The sequence below is a fragment of the Limulus polyphemus genome, unplaced genomic scaffold (genome assembly GCF_000517525.1).
Source record: "Limulus polyphemus unplaced genomic scaffold, Limulus_polyphemus-2.1.2 Scaffold2061, whole genome shotgun sequence".
NCBI classification, from domain to species: domain Eukaryota; kingdom Metazoa; phylum Arthropoda; class Merostomata; order Xiphosura; family Limulidae; genus Limulus; species Limulus polyphemus.
The window spans coordinates 40,783-50,997 of NW_013667671.1; the positions used below are offsets into that span (position 1 = coordinate 40,783).

Genomic DNA, 10,215 nt, shown 5'->3' on the forward strand with positions numbered 1-10,215 from the left:
TGAAATCTTAAACTTTAATGTTTCAAAAATATTTCCCTATATAACTGCACCAGTAAACAAAATATTTGGATAGTTGAATGTAGGCCTATTTTGGTAAGGTAAAATTAACAATGTTTAAACAAGAAAAGTGTGGGAATTAAATAAGTCAACAGGTTTATTAATGTTAATTTTGCACTGTGTTTCTTACTGTTGAATTTCTTTTAATTAAAATTTAAAATATTTCAGTCTGTGTGACTCTTACTTTAAGAGATTATAAAAACAGTAAACACTGTTGGCAATCTGCACACTTTTCATTTCTTATTTGATAAATATTGACAATGGTTATTACAGTCAGGCAGGGAAGTAACATACATACAATTCTCACAGAATTAACAGTTGAAAAGAACATAAACAACATAGTGACATACAAAGATAAAGAAATCATCTGGAAATAAAGTACCACATCAATTACACAAAGCTACACATTTTAATTGTAACTAGTCAACAAATGCATAGATCATGAATTACTTAGTTGTTTTTTAAAATCCAATCTACAGAATGTTCATTATTCAATAGGTTAGTGTTTTAAAACAATTATATATTTGCATAGATTCTGTACTAATTCACAAAATTATTGCTTTTTTTTAAAGAACAATATCAATCATGCACTAGTCAGTAGGACACCAATTCTTGTTTTAGACATGAGAGAAAAAAATTGTTAACAGATTATCATTCTACAATTATAATTTAATTATGACACACTGGTTTAGTATAATTGCTATAAAGTACTGACAGGATGATGTCATTTTTAATTAATAGTAACCATCGAAAACACAAAATTTAGAAATATTTGGACAATATCATTTTTCAATGATCCAAAGAGTAAAGCACTGCTTCAGTACAAGTATTACATATTGGAAAAGAAATAAAAGTTTCAACATAAAAATTAATTTAAAAACTCACCCCAAGCTGAACAAGTTAAAAAGAAAAGTAACTAAAGAAATCAGACATTAAGAAGAAGGATCAAATATTGATAGAGAACTATTTTAACATCAGAATTCCTAAGAAAATCAGAAACTGAAATCAAACTCTTGTTTCAGCATAAAAATTATGTGAAGAAATCAATACTAAGATGACTTAGAAGTTGAAATGAGCTGTTTGCTTTAACAAAAGAATTAAATCGGATGCTAAGGGAACAAGGATAGAGACAGGACTATTCCTTCAATATAAGAATGAAAGTAGTCAAAAACTGAGCAGAAGAATATTATTTTAACACACACTAACTTAAAAAACTGAACACTAAACAGATGAATCAGTATCTATTGTAAGTAACTGTAGATACTGAAAACAATTGGAAGAAGACTTATTGGTTCAAAATAAAAACTAACAAATGGAATTGCATTTTTGGCAAAAGAATTAAGGACTGTTTTGAAAAGAGTGCTGTTTTAACTCAATAACTGAAGAAATTATAAACCGATGGAGTACAATTATGATTTGAACAGTTTAAATGCAAATTAATATGATTTAATAACCTTCAAGGTGTGGGTATCAATCTACAGAATGAATAAACAGTTTACACAGTACTTCGCATATCCTATCGATTCTTCAACTGTTCTGGTGGGTTCAACCTGAAATGATTTAGAAGAAATCTGACCCTTTATACAATAGACAAGTTTATCACAGTTACAAAAAAGGTATAAACAACCAAATAAACATAACATAGAGGGGTTCAAGAATTTGAATGTCAATTAACACAAGCAAAACTTAGTAAATCTAAAATAAGTTGAAACATTTTATTATAAGTAATTAAACTGTAAAGATTTGAAAAATTTGGCACAGCAACAAGCACAAGGTAGCTTCACCAAAAGTTCATGGACAGAGGCTGGTGTAACGTGAGTGGTAAGTTTTTCTAATTCCCTGCTTCTTATCTTTTAACAAACCAACTTCTTTTTCTGGTAAAGCAAGAAAGCTCTTGTAGCCTAATAAATGCCATAAAACTTTTACATAGTCCATTATGAGTATTGTGACTTTTGATGGACATTAAGTTTAAAGTATAGCACAATTTCAGATTGTTTCTTACACTAAACTCTACTTTGAAAGGAATGTTTACGGTGAACTACACTGTTGATAAAAAAATAAAAAATAGTTAAACAATTGAGTCAAGTTATAATATAAACATTAACATACTGAAAAAATTGTTGTTTGAACTTACTAAAACAATGACAATAATAACACCTTTGGAAAGCTTAGGAATATTTGGCTTTTGTTATTCAAAAAACAGGGATGAGAAAAACTCCCACTTATGATTCTACTCTCTCTAAGTTGTTTCCTTTATTCAGTGTACTAGCTGCCACGTTTGTTCTGGATATAACCATGGCAACTAACATTCTCAGAGAGCCTCCTGTGAAGCTTACTGTTCTATATCTTCCAATAGGTTCTCTTGCTCTAGTGTGTTTATCAGTTCACTATACTCTTCTTCCGTGAAATCTCTGCCTGTCTCTCGCTTCTTTCTGTGTTGGAGCTCTTGCTGACTCATGGCCTCCATACATAGAACAATGAAAGCATTGTTGCAGGAGTACTTCTCTTGATCCAGTAATCTGTGCCGCAGTAGAGAACTGGCAACACCCACTTTTTTGAGGCTGTTGGAATTCCAGGCATCACAGAAGCCTTCCATGTCACGAATTCCATGTTTATCTGAGCCATGCCAAACTATTTTTTGGGTCCTGTATGAAAAAATAAGAAATATTTTTCTAAATGTCATTGAAATATATGGCATTTTTGTGAAACTCTAAGGAAACAAATTTACAATCCATACCATGTGTTGTCCACTAGATTAGTTTTAAATAATCTTATGATCCTTACCATGTATTGTCTGCAAGGACATTTCTTCCATCAAAAGAATAAATCCGTGGAGGATATGGGAAAACTGCTCCAGCTCCAGTAAAGATATCTCTCCAAGAGTTAAATAACACTTCACCCTAAAGAGGTAAATCTTAGTAAATACATCTTGCAGAACACAGAAATAAACAGATATCTTTAACAACTTGGTAACTAGCACAGAAATGTATTAAATTTGTAAACTTAACACTGCAAATTATTTTAATAATTATGTTTTAATTTTTAGACGAATTTTTTTCCTTATTTTATTCATTAATTATATTTTCTACTTTTCTTAAATGTATTTCATTTTTTCTGATTTTATACATCTTTTGGATAGGCTCTACCTGCTATTTTCTTTAATTTTTGACCTGAACAATGTGTGATATTTTTGTATTAAATAGTATTACACAGTTAGCATACATAATAAGATTACTGTCTAAACATACACACATGTATTGATTGGTACATTTCTTAATACAAGAATACATTTCTTAATGTCACGTACCTTTATATTTACTATTGGAAGATCTCGAGCCATGTAATGGACGAGGCTATTCACATTTTGAACTCTAGAGGCAAGAAAAGCTCGGAAAGTTCCCCGTAAGTTAGCCTTTCTAGATTGTCGATAGCACTCATAATCAGCTCCTCGGACACCATGCATATCTCCAGTATAAGGCTGATTCAGTGCTGCTATCCTTAACTGTAGGAAAAACAACAATGGAAAGTAAAATAGATATTGGTGAGTAAGGTTGATTTAGTTTCATTAACTTTAAAGAAAGACTACTGTTAAATAAGTGAATTCAGTTTTGCCATTATGAGGGGAAATGTTAGACATTTACGTACATATCTTGTTGTACAAAGTTGGCTCAGTGTTGTTGTTCTTAAGAAAAAACAAGTTTTTATACTTAAATGTATTGTAAACAAATTAAATCGGCCCTGCTATTCTTAAAAAAATTTGTGTTGGATATTTACATAGTCTGTTCTCTACAGGGGATTGGTTTTCATAATGTACATTAAAAACCTTCATATCCAATCACCTTGTCCCTGTTCAACCTAAAGGACTGTACTACACATGTGAAAAGCATTGACCCTGTTTTTTTTTGCAATTGAGGTGAAACCAGAAATTGGTCTTCTGAAAGAATGACATTACAGGGCTTTATGACATAAAGTCCTTTTATTCTGCTATATAAACACATGCAAGGCATGAATGTGTAAGAGGTTTGAAGAAAGGGATATCTGCAATGTTGAACAGTATCTGTAAAGTAAAGGCAGGGATGATTTCAGCAGAAAAAACATGCTAATCCGTGATTGGGAAACCAACATTAAAAAGCTGTACAAGCGGTATCTAGCAGGTGACAAATGGAAAAATGTAGCCACATAGGATGGAACATGTCTTCTTAAGTGTCTGCAAAACGTTTGTTAACTTATTATATTTCTGTTGGTGATACCAAATTTTCAAAATGGTGCATAGCAGGTTATGAAAATGTTTCCAAGATATTTATGGTGACTACAGTTACAATGGAAAGTTTAACATCAAGAAAGTCAAGGAAAATGCCCAACTAATCTCTGCATACTATCAGGCTAAAGTTCTGACACTACTATATCACAAGGAAATAAATACCATCTTTGTACAGATAGGATGCCAATAAGGCTCCATAAAGACAAAATGTCTAGCTACCACACATCCAGGTCAACATGTTAGTTGTTCTGCAAGATGAAAATGAAAACATGAATTCATACAATGCCAATTACAAACATTTCTCATGGACTTCTGTGCCTTTGGTTTGCTCAAACAGGCCCTTGGGAGTTGGTGTCCATGCACATTTGATCAACTATGGAAAGAGTGTAAAGACAACACTCACCTCAGTATTTTGTTCTAATACCTAATGTGGTAAGAACAACAGTCCATTAATAAGCCTAGAAAACCACTGGTAATGGAAGAAATAGCTGTGAGTCGAGGCACTCATCCTTGTTTAATTACCATAGATCATGAACATTTCTTTGTACAGTCATACTTAAAGAAATACTGGCATTGGGTATTTACGCACACACATTTTCTATGCATAAGTTCAGTTCAGCCCTACCATCCTAAAAGCAATATTAATGTTTGATATTGTCATAATGTAAAAGACTGTTAAGTGTAGGGTAGTATTAATTAATTTATCTTGTAGTGAATATTTTATGATTGTTTAGTTTTGTTCATAATAACAGAGTTAAAAGCAGACGATTGTTGGAAGTTGTGTTTATAATTCATTGATGTTGAGACTATTGAACATTGCGTGCAATACATTGACGTCGAGAATATAGAGATTTCTAGAAGGCAGGCAGATGATTCAGTGACAAACATATAAATAATGTGAGATGAGCAGAAACAGCAGATAGACAGAGCAGATGAGAAAGAAAAGTTACAGGAAGTAGAAGTGTGGCCAAAGAAAAGGTTAAAAAACATAGTTAACCACTGTAGGAGTGAATAGCCTAATAGTTGATATATTAAAGGGAGATTAACAGTTTTTTGACACTTTAGGAGAATAATTTGTCTCATCAAACCTGCCTCTGTGGACTTTGACAAAAAAAAACAGACAATTATTGGAAGTAGGCCTAAAAACGAAAAAGAAGATGATTATCGGAATTTCAGGATACAACTGCAGTAACTCAATGAGGAAGAGTAAGTGAATTATACACAGAATACTAATGTGATAGAAATAGAGAAAGGTAGTTCAGCTTGTCAACTGAAATTCTAAAGCAATTGAATAGGCCTAAGTGAACTTTTGACAAGAAGAAGAGAACTATATATAGTGTTTATGATATACCTGTAATCTCTATAGTGAAAAGAATTTGTTGTACACATGTTTAACTTGGTCCAAATATATATATATATTATTTTGAAAAGTGGAGTGCGTGCTGTTCATTTATCATTGACTTTATTACCAACAAGCCACAGACACCTACTGTAGAAGAATCCTAAGTCCAACAACAACACAGTATATATTTATACTATTAAGAAGAATAAGTAAAAGTATTTAATTGACAATTGGCTAACTTAGTTTCTTACAGATATATTTATATACTATGATGCAGGCATAGGGTCAGTTCACCTCCACTGTTCTTGATTATGGATACACTTAACTTATGGATTATTTAAAAATGATTTAATCAATTGACATACTTTTACTCTGCAGTATGAATAAATGTCAACAGATGGTAAAAGAGCTAATCATATCAATGAGATTACTGGGAAATGAAATTACTAATATGATTACATTGTAGAAGTAGTATATTAATAAGACTTATTATTTCTCAATAAACCTAGTAACAAATGGAAAACAATTACCTTTTTCCTCATCTGGGTTATCAGAAGCATGTGAACAAATTTATAAGCTTAACTTGATGGATTATTTGAAAATAAATAAATAAAACAACATAATAACATCTCATGCAGGTGTTATTATTATTATGAGGAAAAGTACCTATACTCAGCCAGACAAATGAAATATAGTTATACATATTATATTTTACTATACTACAGTACAAAGTTTTTAATATATATTTTATTGTAGTAAAATTAATATTAAAAATCAATGAAAAATTAATCATACCTTAATTAATCATGTTTCATTGAATAATAAACCTGCATTATCAGATCAATAAAAGAGTTCTTCTCTATATGATGCAAAAAAGCCTACAGCTCAATCATATTTTTATAGTCTGTTGTTCGTTTCAGATATTCATGCAAAGTTACATGAGGGCTATCTTAGTTAGCTGTCCCTAATTTTGAACTGACATATTAGAGGGAAAACAGCTAGTCAACAGCACCCAGTATCAACTTTTGTGCTACTGTAATAGAATAGTGTGGTTTTACTGTCACTCTTAAAACACATCCATGGTCCCAAAGTGCAGAGTACATTTTTGTAACAACAGGATGTGAACCATGGACACTCAGCTTCACAGTCTAGCATGTTAGCCACTAGGCTATACCTGGCTTATGTATGGTCTATTATATGAAAAAAACAACCACAAGAGAACAGTTGTGTGTTTTGTCAAACAAACATTTGGAGTCAAGTAAAAGGAAATTATACATACCCTAGGAGCTTTCTCAAGTGTCAAGCTGTCAACTGGTGGACTGAGAGGTGCTGTGGTGGTACTGGTCTGGAGTATAAGAAAATATACATCTTACACAAACAACCACTATGACACACAGAAAACAACTGGTATGAATTAACTGTTAGACAATTATTTTTAATGTTTAAAAAAAACAACAGCACAAAACTGATCAGAAACGTAAAATTTATAGTGCACCAATTAATACAAGAGGAAAGGAAGATGAATGAAATTTATTGTAGAGTATTATTTAATATATTTTATTTTATATTAAAGGAGGTTCTTTGATCTAAATCTGGGTTCTGTTTCTTTTATTATTATTATAAGATAACAATTTAAACATGTATTTTTCAGACAAGCAAGTATTTAAAATTAACCTGGTAATAATGCTGCATCATTTGACTACAGTAAATATCTAAATCTTAAACTCATCAATAAACACCATTCAGGTTAAACCTGACTATTATTCTGGGTAATTTTTAGCCAAATAAAAGATATTTAGCTTATGCATAGTTAAAATCCATGTTATTTCAATAGATACATATTTATTTTCAAATAATCAAGTTAATTAGCACAAATTTAATTATGATTCTGAAATATACTTATTGTTCAACACAGAGAACTTACATATAAATAACTTACATCTAGCAATGAATCTGAGTATTACTTCAAGGTACAGAAGTTTCTCAAGTTCTTATTATGTTACCAGCTTATTCTCCTACAAAGAAAATTAAAAACTGGAGAAGCTAACTATTTCAAAGAATTTACAGTAAAATATTAAAAATTCCACATAAAACACTGATTGTTGCACAGTTAAAACAGAGCACAACCATAAAAAGACTTTACCTGAGTAGAGCACTTACAAAACATAAGTCTTTTTGAACTGTGCTCTGTTTTAACAAATCTGGTCTAATGTGCAAAAATTTGCATTGTATGTGTATTTTTCAATATTTTATAAGTCCACAAATTTAATTTATTTAGACTTACAGTAGTTGTTGCCAGGGGTAGTGGAACCAAAGAACCCAACTATAAAAGAAGGAAAAATATGCTTTATTATTTTTTTTTTCTCAAAATATTTAATAAATCATTAAAATGCCAAAGAACATATAAAAATAAATTGTTCCAAACTCTTATAAGCAGGAAGAAACAAGACATATTTTCAATGAGATAATATGAAAACAAATTTATATATACATATAAGTATATATTAAAAAACTCACTCCCACATACTGCCAACCTCTGCTAACACGAACTAATAAAGCTTCTTCATCAAGAACAAATCCAAGTGTTCCAATGGGACTGATATCTGACATTCGAAGCAGAGATTCCATGTTCTTGAAAGTAACAGCCTAGTAGAAAAAAGACTATTATTAAATAAAGCAAAACAAAATGAAGTTTTGTCATCCACTGATCTCAACAAACTAGTATTTCAAAAAAACAAAAACAGATGATATTCCTTGCCTAACATATTACACCATAAATCCTGGTATTCAAAAGTACTTACCAAAGATCTGCAGTCAACTACTCTACCTTGTCTAACATATTAAACAATACATTATGCTATTAAATAGTACTTATCCAAGGTTCTCACTAGGGTCCCATAGTGAAGGGTCCCAAACTCTTAACTTTTTTTTTTTTCAAAAGTTCCAGTGAGATTTTCAAGGGTCCAATAGGTAGAATTTAATAAACTCAAAAAAAAGGAAAAAAACTCTTCAGTGTCAATGAAACACTATTTACAATGTACACTATATGTTTACCTTCTGCAAGTGGAAAAGGGCATGAATGAAAAACTTTATATACAATTTACACTGCATGTTGTTTCCCTTTATGAGTGCAAAGTAATTTTCATGATAACATTAAAAAATACTTTTCTTCATCTGAAAATGTTTAAATATCATTTACACAACCCCTAAAACCTCCTAAATAAATATAAATGTTTTATTCAGGAAAACTTTATATTTTATCTGTTATTTTCTTTACCCTAAGTCTATATGAGGTCAGTTGATTTGTCCAACCTTGTAACCACCATAACAAATTAGGAAATAATTATAAATTTCCACTATTTTCCTTCTGGATTGACTGCAAATTGTAACAGAAAACCACAATGGTTTATTGTAAGTAGCTTATAGCTTGTAACAGTATACATCTATTTATACTTAAATTTTATTGTTTTGTTGCCCTTTGAACCATGTCTAACTATTATTTGCACTATATAAATTTTGGTGTACTTTGGTGACACATTTTCATGTAGGCAGATTTTGTTGAATAAGACCGATGTCTGTAGGTTTACTTTCTTCTTGGAAATCTTCTCAAGAAGTCGATAAGCCATTTTAACGTTGTTAGAACAACGGGCAAAAGTTGTAGATAGTGGTGAATTGGCCGACGCGTTTCAAATGCGGTCTGCATCCATTATCAAGGCTGAATGTTGTGTGAATTGCGATTACTGTTAGTGGATATTTATAGGCAATTGGGTGGTGGTATTTAGCTCATTAGGTGGCACTGTCAACTACATTGGAAGGCGTTGATTGGTGGAGTGTTGTATTGTGGCTTGGGGGTTTCTCGCCAAGAAGTAGCAGTGTGCATTCTGTTCCAGTCGATTGTTTGTTGATTGTGGGGGTTTGCTGTAGGATCTGTATGGCCTCGTGTATCTGGAGCGTTGTGAAGTCGTTAAATCGGCGTTTTACTTAAGTGTTTTGTACTAGGTCCTGACGTGTGAGTTTTTTGTTGTGGATGCGGGCACAATGTTCTTTGATGGCACCATTTTGTAGGTGCATTGTCTTGACAACATCGTGGTATTCATTCCGATGTAGGAGGCGTTTGCCAGGAGCTCACAGTCTCCTTTATTACACTTGTACTCGTAAATGACATTCACTTGCTGTAGATCTGTTGTCTTTTTATCGGGGCTGTTTTTCATGATAAGGTCCGACGTTGTGGTAGATTTGTAGTAGATGTTGAGTTGTAGTTTTGTGTTCTGTTTCTTTGGTGTAGTGTTTTTATAAACGATATCCTTTAGAATCCGTTCATCTGTCTTGTATGCGGTGGAGAATTGGTTTTTGTAGTAGACTTTGGGTTGTTCAGTGGAGTTGTCAGTAGTGGTGTTTTTTTGGTGGCTGTCCAGGTATCGTTGAAGTGTCTTGTCGAATGTGGTATTATTATATCCATTATTGATGAATGTTTGTCGGAGTGTAGCAATTCTGTTGTGAAATAGATTCCAATCTGAGGATATTTTGTAGGTACGGTGGAAAAAAAAGTTAAGCA

At 31.9% G+C, this 10,215-nt stretch overlaps 1 protein-coding gene across 7 annotated transcripts in view; it reads right to left on the bottom strand.

Annotated features, from left to right (window-relative positions):
* Positions 1-271: 271 nt before the first annotated feature.
* The window catches only part of LOC106465821 (collagen alpha-1(I) chain-like), a 154,163-nt gene continuing 144,219 nt past the window's right edge, over positions 272-10,215 (bottom strand). For 6 of the 7 annotated variants that reach the window (XM_022393769.1, XM_013926056.2, XM_022393767.1 and 3 more), the window contains 6 exons: positions 8,178-8,306; positions 7,945-7,983; positions 6,940-7,005; positions 3,365-3,559; positions 2,842-2,957; positions 272-2,702 (listed from right to left, as the gene is read on the bottom strand). In XM_022393769.1, the coding sequence (XP_022249477.1) occupies positions 2,390-2,702; positions 2,842-2,957; positions 3,365-3,559; positions 6,940-7,005; positions 7,945-7,983; positions 8,178-8,306 (858 nt within the window). In that variant the 3' untranslated portion in view covers positions 272-2,389. Of the gene's footprint in view, positions 2,703-2,841; positions 2,958-3,364; positions 3,560-6,121; positions 6,203-6,939; positions 7,006-7,944; positions 7,984-8,177; positions 8,307-10,215 lie in introns of those variants that run through there. The other variant, XM_022393771.1, reaches the window with a different exon arrangement.